Source organism: Grampus griseus (genome assembly GCF_964374135.1).
Source record: "Grampus griseus genome assembly, chromosome: 8".
Lineage (NCBI taxonomy): Eukaryota > Metazoa > Chordata > Mammalia > Artiodactyla > Delphinidae > Grampus > Grampus griseus.
This window is the reverse complement of record NC_139002.1, coordinates 46,983,790-47,002,541: the sequence shown is the minus strand read 5'-3', so window position 1 is coordinate 47,002,541 and position 18,752 is coordinate 46,983,790. Positions and strand designations below refer to the sequence as shown.

Genomic DNA, 18,752 nt, shown 5'->3' with positions numbered 1-18,752 from the left:
AGATAAGGAGTTCTGAAAGGAGGAAAAGTTTGTATTATAATAGGATGGACATAAAATCTTACACAATTCCTGAAGTTGAGCTAACAATAGACTAAGCTTCCTGGTAACCCAAACAAATAAATAAACTTTCCTTTATTTGCTTATGAGTAAAGTATACATGAATTCCTCAACTACTTTTCCAGTTCTCATGTCTTAAAGAAACTTTTCTATGGGATACTGAATAAAGTAACAGATAGCCTCACCAATAGCTACCTTTATATGGCTGTTTCTTAGAACGATAGAAAGCAAGTTCCAGGAAAGCTAGACACTGATAGGTTCCAATTTTCCAGAACAGCACCTGGCACAGGAGAGGCTTCGATAAATATTTGTTGAATGAATGAATGAAGACGGTCTCCAACTTTTAGCTGAAGGCATTACACAAAGCTCAACCAAATGAAAACAATTCTTCAAGGGGCACAAATAAGCATAACATATGGTATCTAGAAGAAGAAATAAGTGGCCTCCATGTCCTTCTTAACCTTCCTATTAGGAAAGGTTTTGCTAAAGTAGAACAGCAAACAGTTTGAGATAATAAATATTCTGGCATATTTTGATCTACAGGTGTTTTGTGTGGCTGGTAATCCCATCGAACTGCATTTTCTCCTTGGGCAAAATCAAGATCATGGATTGATTTATCATTTTTTCCCTAAATTACAAGATTTTGGATTAAATATACATTGTTTAAGAGCCTCTCCAATTGGATTAAGAGGAAAGTAGGAAACTGAAAGAGAAGAAAGTTTTTACAACGTAGCCTCAGAAGACAAAAAAAGCAACTGAAGCAAGGGTAAAACTCCCAGAAAATGGCTTTCCCTCCCTTTCACCATTCCTCCCTTTTCTTCTCCTCATTCTTCTCATTCTCTCCTTCTTCAGAGTTGGTTTTTCTTTTTTCTGGTTATAATGATCATTGCAAAAGATTCAGATAGTGCAGAACTGTACAAATAAGTAGAAGGATATTACCCATAATCTACCTCAAAATAACTGTTATTAAAATTTTGGTGTATAATAGAGTTTTTCTATGTACAGACATAAAACAACACATTGTTTATTTTAGTTCTTTGAGCTCTACTCTTTTGTGAGAGTAGACATCTTTTGTGGACATCTTTCATACAACTAAATATAGGTCCACATGCTTATTTTTATTTTTATTTTTCTTGCGATACGCGGGCCTCTCACTGTTGTGGCCTTTCCCGTTGCGGAGCACAGGCTCCAGGCGCGCAGGCTCAGCGGCCATGGCTCACGGGCCCAGCCGCTCCGCGGCATGTGGGATCTTCCCGGACCGGGGCACGAACCCGTGTCCCCTGCATCAGCAGGCTTACCCTCAACCACTGCGCCACCAGGGAAGCCCCTGGCTAAGTTTTTATACATAGGCCCTTATTACATATGGGAAGGTATCCCTTCCCAGTAGTGGTCACGGTATGTAGTTCCTATGCACTCATGAGAGTGGATTTGTTCTTTTTAGAATGTGCCTATCCGAAAATTAAAAGTGATATCCTTTTTTGTGAATGTGCATTTCTTTGATTATTAGAAGGTTGAATGTTTTTCACATGACCAATTGATTTCTAATGTGAATAGCCTTTTTACCTCCTTAGCCCATTTTTCTCTGAGGTAGGAGAAAATGTTTTTCAGGGAAAATATCTGTCTTTTTCCTTCTTGATTTATATGAACTCTTTGCATTATAAGGAAAACATACCTTTGTCTCTTATATATTTTACAATTTTTCCCCCAGTTGATCATTTACTGGGGGAGGAAAGGGGTAAAAACTTCTTGTTTTGCTATAATTTTTAAATGGTCAATCTATCAAAATTTTCTTCCTGGTTTCTGGCTTTGATGTTAAGCCTAAAAAGGCTTTATTAGCCTAAATAATACTGATATTTACCTACATGTTTTAGAACTTCTTTAATTACTTCTATTTATAATTTACTAAGAGTTTTTAACAAGTGATTATTTCGTTTAGCTCCAAATGGAATTTATTCTAGTATAAAATGTGACATAGGAATATAATTTTTTCAAAAAGTTATTTGCCACAATATAATTTATTGAACAATTCATACTTGCCACACTGATTTCCCAACATGTATACCAGATATTAAATTCTTACATAAAGTTGTATCTATTTCTGGTCTTTTTCTTCTATTTCATTGATCAGTCTAACCATTCTGGAAGCAAAATCACTACATTTTTATGCAATTTTATAATATATTTTAATATGTCATAGGACAAGTCCTTTTTGGTTAGTCTTACTTTTCAGAATTTTTAATCTCTATTTGAATATTTATTCTTCCAGATAACTTTATAAAATTTTCCAAGTTCAAAAAAAAGCTGGAATTTTCATGAAAATTGCATTAAATTTATTTTTCCCAGTGACTTCATGCATTTTTTCCCTACTGGACTAAATTATGTCTTCTTTTATATTTTCTAAATGGTTATTGTTACTACATAGGAAAGCTATTTTTTTTGTTTAATTTTTAACTGACTTACCCACTCAACTTTCTTAATAGTTTTTATTTTTAGCTTATTCATTCAAATTTCCCTGGTAGACAATTATATCACCTTATTATATATAATGACAATTTTGGCTCCTTCTTTGCAATACTTATTTCGTCATCTTGACTTATAATGAAACAGCATTTCCAGATCGATATCAAATAATGCTGTTAATAACCAACTTACTTGTCTTATTCCTGACTTTAGCAGGAATGCCTCTAGTGTTAGTTGTTGCTTTGAGATGGGTATTTTTATTTGGTTAAGCTCAGTTGCAGGTAACAGAAACCAATTCAGCTATTTTAAGCAGAAAAAGATGTAATACAGAGAAGGTGTTTACAAAGTAATTGGAAGCACTGGAGGAGTGGGCATTAGGCTGGGTGATCAAGAATGCCTCTCAGTACAATGTGGCCAAACAGGCCTGATAGGTCACTGCTATCTCTGCCCCAGTTGGGAAAGTTGTAAATAGAAAGCTGGAATGTTAGCTTCAAGAGCACCGCTGCTGCCAAAACTCTCAACCTGTTGTATTAATTATCTATTGCTGCCTAAAAAGTTACCCCAAACCTAAAAACATCAATAAAACAACAATAAACATGTGCTTATTGTTGCAGCTTAAAATAACAATAAACATTTGTTATCTCTGGCAGTTTCTATCAGTCAGAAATCTGTAAGTGCCTTGGCTATACAGCTTAGCTCTGGAATTTTCATGGAATTCAGCCAGATTTTGGCCTGGGCTGGAGTCATCTGAAGGCTTGGCTAAAACTAGAGGATCCACTTCCAAGGTGGCTGACAGGTTGCTCCTGGGGGAAGCATCAAAAGAAAGAAAGGGGGCTTCCCTGGTGGCGCAGTGGTTGGGAGTCCGTCTGCCGATGCAGGGGACGCAGGTTCGTGTCCCGGTCTGGGAGGATCCCACGTGCCGCGGAGCGGCTGGGCCTGTGAGCCATGGCCGCTGGGCCTGCGCGTCCGGAGCCTGTGCTCCGCAACGGGAGAGGCCACAACAGTGAGAGGCCCATGTACCGCAAAAAAAAAAAAAAAAAAAAAGAAAGAAAGGAAGGACTAATTCGAAAAGATACATGCACCCCATTGTTCATAGCAGCATTATTTATGACAGGCAAGATATGGTAGCAACCTAAGTGTCCATCAACAGATGAATGGCTATATACATATATATATACGGATGGATATATAATATATACATATTTATGGCTGGTATATTACTCAGCCATAAAAAGAATGAAATTCTGCCATTTGCAACAATGTGGATGGACCTAGAGAGTATTATGCTTAGTGAAATAAGTCAGAGAAAGAAAAATACTGTATGTTATCAATCATATGTCGAATCTAAAAAAGTAAACCAAACTAATGTATATAACATAACAGAAACAGACTTACAGATACAGAAAACAAACTAGTTGTTACCAGTAGGGAGAGGGAAGGGGCAAGGGGCAAGATAGAGGTATGGGATTAAGAGATACAAACTACTATGTATTAAATAGATAAGCAGCAAGGATATATTGTACAGCACAGGGAATTACAGCCATTATTTTGTAATAACTTTAAATGGAGTAAAATCTGTAAAAATATTGAATCACTATGCTGTACATCTGAAACTAATATAATATTGTAAATCACCTATAATTGATAGATGATTGATAGATAGATAGATAGATAGATAGAACTAGTGAATGAATACTAGAATGAAAACCCAATGTCTTCAAGAATGTGCTTGGCAGCAAAAACAGCCAAAGCAGAGGGAAAGGATCCCTGCCTCATTTGCATCTTCCAAATATAACTGCAGAGGTGTCTGGCAAATATAATTTGTTTTTGTGTTTCTTTTGTTTTAGTTTTTCCATTTGTGCCATACAGGAAAGCACATTAAAAATGATGAATTGGGAGGCTTCCCTGGTGGCGCAGTGTTTGAGAATCTGCCTGCTAATGCAGGGGACACGGGTTCGAGCCCTGGTCTGGGAAGATCCCACATGCCGCGGAGCGACTGGGCCCGTGAGCCACAACTACTGAGCCTGCACGTCTGGAGCCTGTGCTCCGCAACAAGAGAGGCTGCGACAGTGAGAGGCCCGTGCACTACGATGAAGAGTGGCCCCCGCTCGCCGTAACTAGAGAAAGCCCTCGCACAGAAACGAAGATCCAACACAGCCAAAAATAAATAAATAAATTTATAAAAATTAAAAAAAAAATAAATAAAAATGATGAATTGGGAGATTGGGATTGACATATATACACTAATATGTATTTAAAAATGGATAACTAATAAGAACCTGCTGTATAAAAAAATAAATAAAATAAGATTCAAAAATTCAAAAAAAAAAGCACCCACATTAAAAGAGGGACTGAAATACATTATGAGTACCAATCTATCAAATCCTCCACAAAGACCATGACTTTATGGTACTTCATCACCAATACATACATTTATTGGCTTTCCTATAACAGAGAGTTGGCATAGAGATGGTAGGGAATGCAGCTGAATCAGGGTTGGGATTTTGCTGAATAGATACAGCAGAAGGATAAGAGTGCTACAGAGGCCGGAGTGCTCATTTTAATATAGTTTGCCTATGCACTCATGAAGTATAATCTGTAAAAGGTAGGAACTAAGACCATGAGAGGATTTTTGTGATTGGATGAACATTAAAGACTCAAAAGATTGACATTGTCTAGGGTACTATAGGATTATGTTTACAAGTGCTACATATTTGCATGGATTATGTTCAATTCTCAGTGTGCTAGCTGTATTTCCATTCCTTTCCTCTCAAAAGACCATTTCTGAATGTAAATGAATGAGAATTATAGTACTGTGGACTAATCTGGAATCTGATTTATTTTATTTTAAAATGACCAACATTTGTAACCAACTAAAATAGTAACAAATTACTGGTATGCCTCCCAACTAATCAACCCCACAGTTGCAGCCCCTGAAGTTGAGATTTGCTGCTCTGTTGGGGAAAGGGAGAGCAGGTGTAGAGGAAGTTTGGGCATTAGAGATTTGGAAGGGTAGGACCAGAGCTTTTCGTGTTCTGTTGGGAAGGACTCCACTTCTCAGGTGGGAAATGGTCTTATCTCTCACCCCAGGCACCCCAGAGCCAGACCTTGGCTGAGCTGCTCTTGCTTCCCATTGCCAGTTTCAAATCATTTCTCTTCCTCTCTCCTTCACAAACCTGAGCTCTTTATTAACTTTGATTTTTTAAATATTGAAAATCTGCAATCATACAGAGCTAGAGAAAAAAGTATGCTGAATCCCTTGTATGCTCCTCCAAATTTAAGAATTATTAAAATTTTGCCACACTTGCTTCATCCCCCTGCCTTTTTTTCCCCCTGAAATATTGGAAAATAAAAATCCTTGACATATGTCATTTTATCCCTACACACATCACTATACATTTTTAACAATAAGGTCATTATTTCTGTAACCACAATGTCATGATTGCAACTAGTCAAATTATTATGAATTTCTTGGTATCATCTAACCCCAGTCAATATTCATTTGTGTCAAAAATTTCCAGCTACAGATGGCTTGATTGAATAAGGACCCAAAGAATTCTAATACATTCCTTATATCTCTCAAACCTCTTTTAATCTAAGACAGCATTCCTCCACCCCTTTTCACCAATGCCATTTGATTTTCTGAAGAAGCCAGGTCAGTTGTCCTGTTCAATGTCCCATTATTCTATATTTGTCTGTTTGCTTTCTGGTACTGTTTTACTTTCCCCTCATCCCCATATTTCCTGTAAGCGGAAGTTAGTTCTCAGGGCTTAGTTAGCTTAAGGTTCAACATTTTTGGCCGGAATACTTCCAAGAAGGCGCTGCTCTTCATGGTGAGTCACCTCAGGAGGCATATAACATCTAGCTTTCCTGTTTTTAGTGATGCTAAGATTGATCAATGTTTTCAAATGGTGACAGTAAAATTCTCCATTAACCTTTCTCCTAATGGTTTCATCTAATGATGATCAGTGCCTGAATAAATTATTTCACTACTTTTATTACCTGGGATTCTTTTATTATCTGGGATTTTTCAGTGAAAAGCAACTTTATCTCACCACGTATGGGCCATTTCCCCTGTGAAATACAGGGGATAGGAAAAGTAGGATAAATGCTCACTCACTGAAAGCTTTAGCTCTCTGATTTCCTCTTCACCCAGTAAGATCTTATTTAAGGATACCCAGTAAGTGACATGATTTGAAACAAGGCAGTCTGATGCCAGTGCTCCCCTTCACTCACTGCACTAATACCTTGACTAGTTTGTTGATCACAGATTTGGGTTTCTAAAGGGCGTAGTGAAAGGATTTGAGTGGGGATAGGGCATGGGGAGGATTGAGCTAAGATTTCTGACAGGGATGGAGATAAATATGGATGTGAGCATAATTGGATTAATGTAGCCAGAGTCTCTTGTTAGAGTCTACTGTGAGTGCTTATTCTGCAGCCCTAGGTGGTGTGGCTATTGTGAAAGCAGTTTTCTTGCCAAGAACAGGAAGTGCTATGAAGGCTTCTGAGCTTCTTTTTAATGTTTTCCTCCTCTCTGCTCTTGGACAATTCTTATACATTATATAGGCTTTAACTTAAATGCCACTTCTAGGAAAAGCTTTCCCTAACCTCTTCTACCTTATGTTAAGAAACCCTGCTATGCACTCCCATGTCATCCTATCCTTTAGCATTTTCTTCTTACCCACTAGGATGCAGATTCAGCGAGGATACGGTCTCTGCGTTGCTCACATTGTGCCCAGCATTTAACATAGTGCCTAGACAATAATAGGCTCTCAATAAATATTTGTTACATTAATGAGATATATTAAATAAATTAGTTATTAATTAAAATTGAATATCAGAATGGCTTGGCCTGCCCTACCTCTACATCTTTTTTTGTCTGTTAGGGCAAAACCAAAAACCAACACCCAAAGCCTAAAAACTTGAATAGATGAGAAAATAGGCTTTCCAAAATCTAAAATTTAGGTCTCACACAGACGTGTGAAAATCCATGAGAAAAGTTAATACATTTAAATCTTTATACTTAGGAGAGAAATAGGAATCATAGGAGGCACTCCTTAGGGTAGAAAAAGATACTGTCATTAGCCGTATGTGGCTGAACATTAATGAAATCAGCAGCTTCCAGCTGAATGGCCTGACCCAGATCTGTCAGGCCATATTTGGCTCTATAGAAAATATGTCTTGTCTACTCAGTTCTTGGGGAAAGAAAAATCTGTAGGCTTTTTGAGTCATCTGCTCAGAAATACAGCTTATTGGGAAGCAATTATGCAGAAGATATTTTTTGTTTTTAATTTTAATATACATGTGCATATATATATATTTTTTTTGAGGGGGGGGGCGGCTGTGCCGTGCACCTTGTGGGATCTTAGTTCCCTGACCAGGGATTGAACCCAGGCCCTCGGCAGTGAAAGCACAGGGTTGTAAAAACTGGACTGCCAGGGAATTCCCAATTTTACTATATTTTTAAAGAGGTGATATATTCACATGGTTCAAGAGTCAAATGATACAAAATGGGATAAGTTGAGAAGTTTCCTTCACACTCCCATCCTTTACCAGCCCTGTCCCCACACTCATCTACACCACTAATAAACACTTTCTTTTTAGCATTTCTTTTTTCCAATATTTATTTATACAGATGGGAGTACATATGTTTACATTCTTATCCCCCCCATTCTCTCCCCCTTACACAAAGTAATATATGATAGATATTCTGCACCCTGTTTGTTTTTTTTAATAAATTTATTTACTTAATTTATTTATTTTTGACTGCGTTGGGTCTTTGAGCTGTGCGCAGGCTTTCTCTAGTTGTGCCAAGCAGGGGCTACTCATTGCGGTGGCTTCTCTTGTTGTGGAGCACGGGCTCTAGGCTCTTGGGCTGTAGAGCACAGGCTCAGTAGTTGTGGCACACGGGCTTAGTTGCTCTGCGGCATGTGGGATCTTCCCGGACCAGGGCTCGAACCTGTGTCCCCTACATTGGCAGGCGGATTCTTAACCACTGCACCACCAGGGAAGTCCCTGCACCCTGTTTTTTTCCCCTACATATATCCTGGAGATATTTCTATTATCAGTGTACAGAGAGCTTCCTTTTTCTTTCTTCCTTTTTCTTGCTTTTCTTTTTTTTTTTTTTTTTTTTTTTTTGCATTTGCAATGTATTCCAAGGTTTGGAGGGCCCACAGTTTATTTAATTGTTTCCATATTGATGGTATGTAGGGTATTTCCAATCTTTTGCTATTACAAACAATTCTGTAATGAATCATCTTAAACATGAAAGGGAAGATTATTTTACACCAGTGCAAATAAGAGTGGATTAGAAGCATTAAATAGGGAGAGTCTGACAAATAGCTAGGATAAGTCCCTTTGTTGAACTGAGGAGTGAGGGGGTTGGAGAAGGGGCATTGTAGTTAGTTGAATGTGTAATGAATGACCAGGGAGTTCTGTCCAAGGGGAAATTTTTTTCTTGGATTAGTTTTTGCCAAATGGGATAAACAGAAGGTTTGAAAAGAACAACATCAAGTAGCCCTAGGCCCTTACATTTAATAAGATGTTCTTAATGTTTGGAAAATAATATCCAGTTTGTCCTTAAGGAGATGGACAAATGATTAGAAAAGTCCATTATTGGCCACCTCCCAAAATTCCAACAACTTTTTTAAGAGGCTGAGATTGAAAGAAAAAAAGACTCCCTGCCTGATAAAGCCCTGTCAATCTAAGTAGATGTGGTACAGCAGACACTGTTGGTGGCCCACCCAACATCCATCTCCCTTCAACCTCACTGGCAAAGCCCTGCTTTTGTCAGGTAGCCCCATGTACTATATACCACAGAGATTGGCTTCATTCCTATCCTATCCAGGATCCAGGCAGATTCTGATTGGTCCAAGTCAGTCATGGTGGCAACATTGCCCATGAAGATGTTTGGTTGGGGTATTTGCATATGGCCCAATTTTGGCCAATAATAATGAAGACAAGTCATCTGGTCAGCTTTGGGGAGAGTAGTTAGGGTCGTGGCCCTTTTTCCTTTATTCATGTGCCAAGAGGTAGTATCTTAAATGTCTGCCCAGTTCTCTTCATCTTGTCATAGTGGGGAACAGAGAATCATTCCTGCCCCGACCAAGCCACCGCTACTCCACAGGTATCTGAGTCAATGAGGGCTGGATAGAACAGCAAGCACCCGCGCAGGTATTCCTTCAAACAATGTTCTTTAAAGGTCTAACTTCAATGTAGTGGAGTTGGGGAGAAATAGATTTTCTATCAATACTTTGTTCATTAGAAACAAATTAACTTCAGTTAATTTTCACTAAGTGAAACGGAGACAGTGTTGTGAAGACATCAGCCAGTCAGTTCATTTTTCCTGTAGTTCTCCTTCCTTTTCTAGCTCTCTTTGATTTTTTTTTGAACCAGATAAGTTCCTTCGAGGCACACTGAAGGGCTTACAGTGTAGGTAACACAAAAGATCACACTTAGCTACACAGCACTAGTCACACGTTATTTGGTTTTAGAATCTCTGTTCTATGGATTTTCATTTTAGGGTTACTGCTTGTGGATGCCACAGACAAATTCACTGGGGATCTAGGTCTGCTTTAGAAAGGTTTGTTGTTTTGTTTTTAAATTTCTCCTCAAGGGCAGTAATTTGGAGGTGGCTGATTTACATTTTGACAGTTTGTTCCAATGATAAGCATGGCTTTACAGATGAGCATACCACAATAACTAATCTAGTTGCCCATGCCCTAATCTGGTCTGGGTCACAGATTAAATACAAGATAAGCACTGAGAGTGGAATTACAAAGTGCTGTGGAGCACAGAGGGGGAAAAAAAACCCAACCAACCAACCAAACAAACAAAAAACGTTGCCCTTTTGTGACTGGTTAGAAGGTGGTTTGTATACTGGGAAAAAGCATGGGTTTTAGAGCCAGAAAGCAGGTCCAGCTACATAATTTGCTGTGCCCAGCATAAAATGAAAATGTGGAGCTCCTTGCCACACAATTATTAAGAACCTCAAGGCAGCAGCAGTAGAACCAAGTGCAGGGTCCCCGTGCAGGTGGCACGCCCATGAAGCCAGTCCTCCCAGAGGGGCTTGGGTTCAAATCTCACCCCTGCCACCCCAAAACCTGCTGGCTTCGGGCGAGTCACCCTCTCTCTGTGTGTCTCATTTTTATCTATGAAATAGTGATAACTGAACCTCCCTTGAAGAGTTGGTATGAGGGTGACATGAAAAGCACTTGACACATGATAGGTTCCCATTACTCTTACTTTCTTCCTTTGTGTTGTGGGCTCCTTTCCTCAGCTGTTCTCTAGGCATCCATTTTTAACCTTCTATTATCATTACCCACTTTCTTTTCAATATCTTTCAAAAGGGTATTAGAGTGAGCATTATGAAATGGCCCACATCTAATCATTTGTAACCTACAAAGTGGCAATTTTATATGGTTCAACCTAACACAAACTCCTTAGCATGACTGAACAGTATTGTCCTTAGACCCGGGCAACTGAGACCCTTTCTTTGCGCCCACGTTTTAGGGAGCATGCACCTTACCCATCCCCCATGCTCTTCCAGACGCACCCTTCCCTCCTAATGAAGAGCCCAGGTGGCAAGTCCTCTACTAGCCCACACTCCTGTACGAGGATCCTAGAATTCCCTGCTCAAATAGCCCTCAGGACCCGCTTGGCCTTTGCCTAGGAGCCTCTTCCTCCTCCTCGCAGGCTGGGCACAAAAGTTGAATGGGAGAGATCACCACCCCACCCGACAGCTGTTTGGGCGGAGCTTGCACGGGCCAGCGTGGGTGGAGGAGGGGGCGGGAAGAGATGCTGGCACGCATGCGCACCAGTCTCTTCGCTAATCCGCCCGAACCTGCATGGGAGGAGGAAGAGGGATGGTCTGTGGCTCCTGTTTGTGCACTTGCCAGTCTCCTCCCGCCTCTCTTCTCTTATTTCTATCTGTAGAGATGCTTCTCCGCACCTCCTCCCAACTACTTATGATTTCCAAGTATTCTGGACATTTTTTAAAACCTCTGTGACTTTCTACACGATGCTGTCTGAAATCTTTCTCCCTTTTCAACACCTGATAAAATTCTACTAGTTATTTAAGAACCAGCTTATATATCAACTTCTGTGTTAGTCATCCCGGGCAATCCTCTCTACCATCCCAACCCTTACCCTCAGGCTTTTAACTGGTGTGTGTGTGTGTGTGTGTGTGTTTTACCCGCTGTGATCTCATAACACCCCTTGTGAAAACACATTACACTGTATGTGACTGGTCTTTTGCCCCTGGGCTAGACTGTGTGGGAGCTCTTCCAGGGCAAAAAACATGCTTCTTCATGCTTATTCTCAGTGCCCACCCCCAGAACTTGGTACTCAGTAGACAGTCAATAAATCTTTCAGTGTGATGTTGTCATCAAAATCCCGGCTCCCCAGGGACCAACTGGCCCTGAGCAAATTGCTGAATCTCAATTTCCTCTTCTTTGAAACAGAAATGAACACTATTACCTTCTTCAGTGTTGCTAAGGATTAAATAAAACAATATATTGAAAGTGCTTCAGTTCAATGATAAATAGTATGGACTCAGTAAAGGGTAACCTTAATCAGCTCCTATATATTCTGATTCTTGGTAATGTGTAAGAGGAAGTAAATAGTCCTTTCATGCCAGCAAGGTGGATCCTTGGAATTTGTATTTAATACCACAATCTTAATAGAACTGTGAGAAAATAGGTTTTAAAAATTGCTTTAGGTAAGGCAAGTGATGCTTAAAATTGTTTATTAAAAAGGTACCAAGTAATATTTTTTAATAAATTCAAATCATTAGGTAACTCTTGGCACTCTTGGCACTAAATGGGTGAGAAAAATACTACACTGCAATCTATTTTGGGAAGTATTCATAATAATGCTTCTATGTCAACTAAATACAGGGAAATAAGGAAGCATAAAGTGTAGTTTTACATCTACCTCTTTAAGAACTTTGCATAAATATAATAACTATTATCTGTTTTTATCATTATACATTTAAGTATTCCTACAAAAATGAGGTAAGTATACATATATACATTCCATTTAGATGGGTTTTTTTATAAAATGAAAGAGTTGCAAGAAAGTATGTTAAGAGAAACACAATCACTATGTGTTGCTATAGGTATCATATCCAGTGTGCTATGATCTATTACCCCAAACTGGGGACTTTTGTCTATTAGCATATTGTGCAATATTAAATGAAACTACTGATATTTGCTTTTTTGTACCTCTAAATCCTGTTTTTATTAAGGAGAAAAAACAAGAAAATGGAATGTGATCTAAGCTTGCAGGAAAAATTAAAATGGGTTGATTTTACTTACTTGAATCTTATTGCTCATATAGACTGACTATAATAAAGTTTGCCTACTTTGGAAAAGAATTTAACTGACTATAATAAAGTTTGCCTACTTTGGAAAAGAATTAATGAGCTCAATTTTTGTTCTCCGAGCTAGTGCGACTAAAATAAAATAGAAAGGATACTGCCATAAAGCAGGTGAAGCAAGCAACTGTTTGGTCCGTTGCAAAATCAGACACTTTTCTGCAAGTTATCCATGCTATTAATATGCTATTAACTGTTATAGCTTACAGTCTCAACTACGGGAGATTACAAGCCTACCTATCTACAAGGGCTAATTATGCTAGTTTTTTTCTTTTCACAGTAACACATCCCATTGCACTTTTAAGATTCACTCAAGGGGACTTCTCTGGCGGCGCAGTGATTAAGAATCCGCCTGCCAATGCAGGAGACATGGGTTCGATCCCTGGTCCGGGAAGATTCCCACATGCCGTGGAGCAACTAAGCCCGTGTGCCACAACTACTGAGACTGCACTCTAGAGCCCTCGAGCCACAACTACGGAGCCTGCGTGCCTAGAGCCCGTACTCTGCAACAAGAGAAGCCATCACAATGAGAAGCCCACACACCGCAACAAAGAGTAGCCCCCGCTCACCACAGCTAGAGAAAGCCCGTGTGCAGCAATGAAGACCCAACACAGCCAAAAATAAATAAATTAAAAAAAAAAAAAGATTCACTCAAGTCCATAATGGCTGCTAATTTTAAAACTTAGGACACATGAAGATACCTGAGGTTGAGAATGAATGAGTTATGGGGGAGGTGGAGATACTGATAGCAAACTTAGGGAGATTTCAAAGGCACAGAAAGAAATTTGGTTAATCTCGTGTATTCTAGGTGGTAGGACTGAAAATTGGTGTTATCCTGACAATGGCAACAATGTCATAGCAAAGTAGTTTTTCTTTGAGTGGTCTCTTGTACTTAAAAGTAGAATAAATGGAATCCCATCTTTACTCTTGCCACAAGGCACAAATACTTGATTTCTAAATTGGAGACCAGAGGAACCAGAAGCTTCCTTATGGAAAGAGATGGCGGAGTTTGGCGTTGAGTTCTCTCTCCTTGCTTAAAAGATCCAGGCTGTGCTTTTTGAAGGCTTCTGACTGCAGCCTGAGTTCATCGTAGGCCTTCTGGATCCCATCTAGCCTGCGCTGGAGTTCCCGGACTCTCAAGTTACTGTCCACGGCCACTGCCTCTTGTTCAAACCGCTCTAGCGCACGCCTCCTGGCCACATCGGCTGTCTCCAACTTCTCCTCAAGCTGGCGGATCTCTGCTTGCTTGTTCTGAAGCACCTTGCCCCTCTCCATGGACAGCTGCAACAGCTCGTCTTTCTCACAAGTGACGGTCTGCAGCCTGGCCTGCAGCTCCTGGTTCAGCTGGCTGTGTGCCTCCTCGGCCTTGGCCATCTGCTCCATGGCCTGTTGGTGCTGCTGCTTGAGGCTCTGCAGCTGGTTGCGCAGCTGCTCTGTGTCCTTGGTGTGGGCGCAGGCCTGCTGGCTCTGGAACAGCTCCAGCAGTTCCTTCTCTCGGGCCTGGGCCTGGCAGGCCTCCTGAGCGCTCCTCTGTTTCAGAGACTCCAGCTCCTTGGTGAGGGCCTCACTCCGGGCAGTGAGCTGCAATACTTTGGCCTCCTGGTCCTTCAGAGCCTGGCTGAAGAGGTGGTCATTCTCCATCCTCAGCTTCTCATTCTCCTCTCTCAGCTTGATGTTCTGACTTTTGTGTTCGTCCTTGAAGCGGATCATCAACTCATGGTTGGCTGCCAGGGTCATAAAGCGTTCCTCCAGCCTCTGGGCCTGCTCGCTCTTGGCCTTCAGCTTCTCAGCATCCTGCATCCTCTTCTCCTCCAGCTCTGTGTTGAGCAGCTCCAGGATCCGGCAGCGCTCCAGGGCCTCGTCTGACCTCCGCTTCAGTATGCAGATGAGCTGGGACTGCTCCTGGATGCGGGAGTACAGCTTCGCCTTCTCACTCTTCTCCTCTTCGGACAGTCCCCGGAGGTTTGCCAAGGCTTCCCTCAGACCATCCAGTTCCTTAAACTCCATCTCCTCTTCCTGGTTTTCTAGATTTTTGTTTTGCTTATCTAAGGGTTCTTCAGAGGGTGGGGTGTCCATCCTGAGAGCCGTCTTTTCCTGAGGCATCAGCACTCTCCTCTACTATCGGCTGACTGCACGGCCTCCCCCTCCAGATTTCAAAAGCCGTGGTGTTGCTAGGGACTCCTGGCAATGTCTAGCAGTCGTTTTTTTCACCCAGTAAGGAGCCCTGTGATTGGTGGACAGGTCTTCAGAATGCTGTGAAGTAACCACAGGGGGACTCCGGTGAGTCCAGAACCAATCTGGTCAGGTTATACTTGCCTATCTAACCAGTCACAGCTCTCAGCCCAGTGTCTGGCCTGTACTGTACAGAGATGCCAAGCCCACCTGATTTCCAGCCAGCATCAGGGGAAGAAGCCTGACTCCACATAATTTCTTGTGGGAGTAAACAAATCAAGCAGTGGTGACATATTCCTCTTCCCTCTCCCGGCTTCAGTGGTCATGAGAATAAAGTCCTCTCTGTGGAAAGTGTTGGCTCCTTAAAAAATTTGCAATCTATAAATACAAAGTAGCAGTAGTACTCTGAGAGCGGTGATCCTAAATGGCTGTGAGTTTGTACCTGTAGTGTTTAACACACCTCTGAGAAACAGCAAACCCCAGAGAAATTTCTTTTGTTTCCTGAAGCATTGTCCCCAACTGGGAATACATTTTATTAGCTATTCAGCACTCCCTGTTTTACCCACTGGCACAATAGGGTTACAGAGAAAAGCTTAATGGACAATATGGACGTGATAAACATTAAAACAGAAAAAAGAATCAAATGAGGCTTACCTTATACACACCAAAGTCAATTCCAGATGGATTAAACAGTTAAATGTAAAGACTAAAATGAAAACAAAGTATTAAAAATGGAAACTAGAGGAAAACAAAGGTAAGTATTAAAGTTCTGGGTCAGGAAGGACTTTCTTAGCTTAAATATTATGTAAGAGATGAATAAGGTAACACTCAATTTGACTTAAACATCTAAAGTTATATATAATTTAAAAAATTATGTGACTCTGAGGTCTGGAGCCCCTTCTTTCTCAAGACCTGCCTGACGTTTTGGTTTTATTCCCTAGCCTAACACCAGCTATTGACGTTTCCCTAGCAGGCCCTGTCTGTAGGTGTTCCCTCTGCCTGGAATGCTTTTTTCCACTTTGTCCCTTGTCGCTCTAGTAATTTACCCAGCATTTTATACTTAGATAAGAATCACCTCCTCTGTGAAGCCTCTCCTAGCCGGTAAGTGTAGACGTGACCACTCACCTCTTTTAGTGCGGCCACTCTAGTCTATTTGTACTTCCAACAGAGCATTTGAAAGCCTTACTGCACTCATCATTTACTCCCCTGCCTTCCCCTGTTAAACTCTGAGATCCTTAGGGGCAGGAACTGTGTCTGTTTCATCCTTGATGACTAGACCAATGCCTTGGGGAGACTCAGATAAATATGTGTTGAATGGATGTTGAAGGCAAAAATCGAATAGAGAAAACTATCCACCATAAATATGACAGACAACAGATTTATATTTTTACAAAGAGCCTGTACAAATCAATAAAGCGTTAACATCTTAAAAGAGAAATAAACAATTGAATTCACAGATGAGGGGACAGAAATGGCCAAGAATTGAACCCTATCAGGGATCCAATAAATATAAGTTAACATTAGATATCATTTCATCTATCAAATTAGTCAAAAATTTTCCCCTTCTTTTAAGATGACCCAGATACCTGGTATTTAAGATACCTGGTATTATTATTTAAGATACCTGGTAAGGGTATAGTGAAATAGGTGCTCTCTTATACCATGGTAAAAGTCAATTGATGTATTGAGAACTTAAAACACCTTTATGCCTTTTGAATTAATGATTGTCCGTCTGGGGGAGATCTTTGCTGAAAGAAAGGCCTTTTTCTGAAAGAAAAAGTTTTGCTCCAAGTGTGGTTTATAACCGCTAAAAGTTGGAAACCAAAATGTCCAAAAAAGAGAAAATTTAAAGAAAATTATGATATTTTCATATAATAGAATATTATGTAGACATTAAACATTATCATGTTTATAGGTAATTTAATGGCATGGAAATACTTGTGTTTGAAAGATAATTGAAAAAAGCGAGATAAAAAAGTTAAAATTTAGAATGATCTTAATGATGTGAAAACTTAAGCACAGAGCAAAGAGTTAGCTATTCCTGCAATCCCTGTTAAGTCTGTGGTCAGACTTAATTTCTCAAGTCGTGATGATAAGGAAAAAGCCTTGGGTGTTATTATACATGGATGGATTTTTAAATGCTTCAGGTTTCACTTGGAGCAAAATAGATCTGAAAGAAGAGTTTGAGATTTTTGCTTTGGTCTCAAAGATCAGGATCTCCTGTCCCAAATCCTGAATCTGTCTATCAGGGAAAGCTTTCACCAGCAAAAGGCTCGGAAAATCTCCTGAACTAAAATTTTAATAACTTAAATTGTAGGTTATTTAGGGTTTATGAAAGTGAATTAAAAAATGTGAGTGAAACTTATTTTTAATTTCCCCCTCACATCTCTTCTTCACTTTTCCTTAAATTTCAAGCTTCGTATACTGAAATGGAACTTGAAAAGTTGAGGCAAGTGACTAGAAAATTAGAATAGTCCTCTTCATTTAAATAAAAGGGTCAGACATACATTGAAAATTTTATTTGCTGATTATCATATATGGTTGTCTGATGTAGTAAAGTGAATTCACAGAATATGTTTCCTAAGAAAAGAAAAGAAAAGAGGAAAAATACTCAAGATGTTAATAGCAGTTGTTTCTTGAGGATGAGCTTACGGATGCTTTCCCCTCTCTTTGTACCTAAGTCCCTTGCACATAATGGCTGCTCAATGAAATCTGTTGATTAAATACATTTTCTACATTAGGAATATTTTATATATCTCTTCTACCTTAAAATTATTTTAAATATTAAATTCATAGATCACTTGTCAAGGTTAAGAATCTCAAAAGATCCTAATCAGTATTCATTCACTGATTTATTCAACAAACATTTGTAATGTATGGTGCGGCGCTAGATGCTAAGTATACATTAATAAATTAGGTATATCACTCTTCTCAGAGAACTTTCAGTTTAGTAATAATGACTTTTGGCTCCTTTCTGCCATGGTTTTCTTTGTTATGCCATTTTCCCACCTACCTTTGACCCTGAAGGTATCCAGTATATATTCCAGAGGTCCAAGTCATGAGCCTTGGCCAATGTTCTCCCTAGTGGTGACCAACGAGTTCCCTCCACTTGTATTTGTTAAGTCTTTTAACATCTCCTTTTTAAAGCTGCTATTTACAGAGTTCTTCTATATGCCCTACATAGTACTAGGCATTTGTACATCTTCTCTCATTTAATTCTGACAATATTCTTGAAACATAGGCATTATTATCCACATTTTATAGTTGGCAGGGAACAAAGAAACTAATGCACAGAGAGGTTAAGTTGTCCCAAGTCACTCAGAGAGTAAGTGATAGAGACAGAATTCAAACCCAGATTTTTTGATACTGAACCCCATGGTCTTTAGTTCATCATTCATTCATTTGCTTAATCATTCATTTGTTCAATTCACATACTGAGAAACTGTTACGTCCAAGGTTTGCAGTCCCAGTTCTTAAGATAATTACCATCTAATGATGGAGACAAATAATAGAAAAACAGCAATTCAGTATGACGACTGCTAACATAATCATGGATCAATTGGACACATCACTCTTCTCAAAGAATAAAAATAGGGGCACAATGATCTGAAATCTGATCCCACATCCTGACTGAGGTGTTGAATGTGAAGAGTGAGAGTCTTCTTTTTGTAAGGCTGAAGAAGAACCA

At 39.8% G+C, this 18,752-nt stretch overlaps 1 protein-coding gene across 1 annotated transcript; it reads right to left on the bottom strand.

Moving 5' to 3' along the window:
• Window positions 1–13,879: 13,879 nt before the first annotated feature.
• Window positions 13,880–14,995, bottom strand: CCDC89 (coiled-coil domain containing 89; the record flags this gene model as incomplete). The annotated part of the gene is made up of 1 exon (XM_082659194.1): window positions 13,880–14,995. The coding sequence occupies one exon, from the start codon at window positions 14,993–14,995 to the stop codon at window positions 13,880–13,882; it is 1,116 nt and encodes a 371-aa protein (XP_082515320.1).
• Window positions 14,996–18,752: the final 3,757 nt, after the last annotated feature.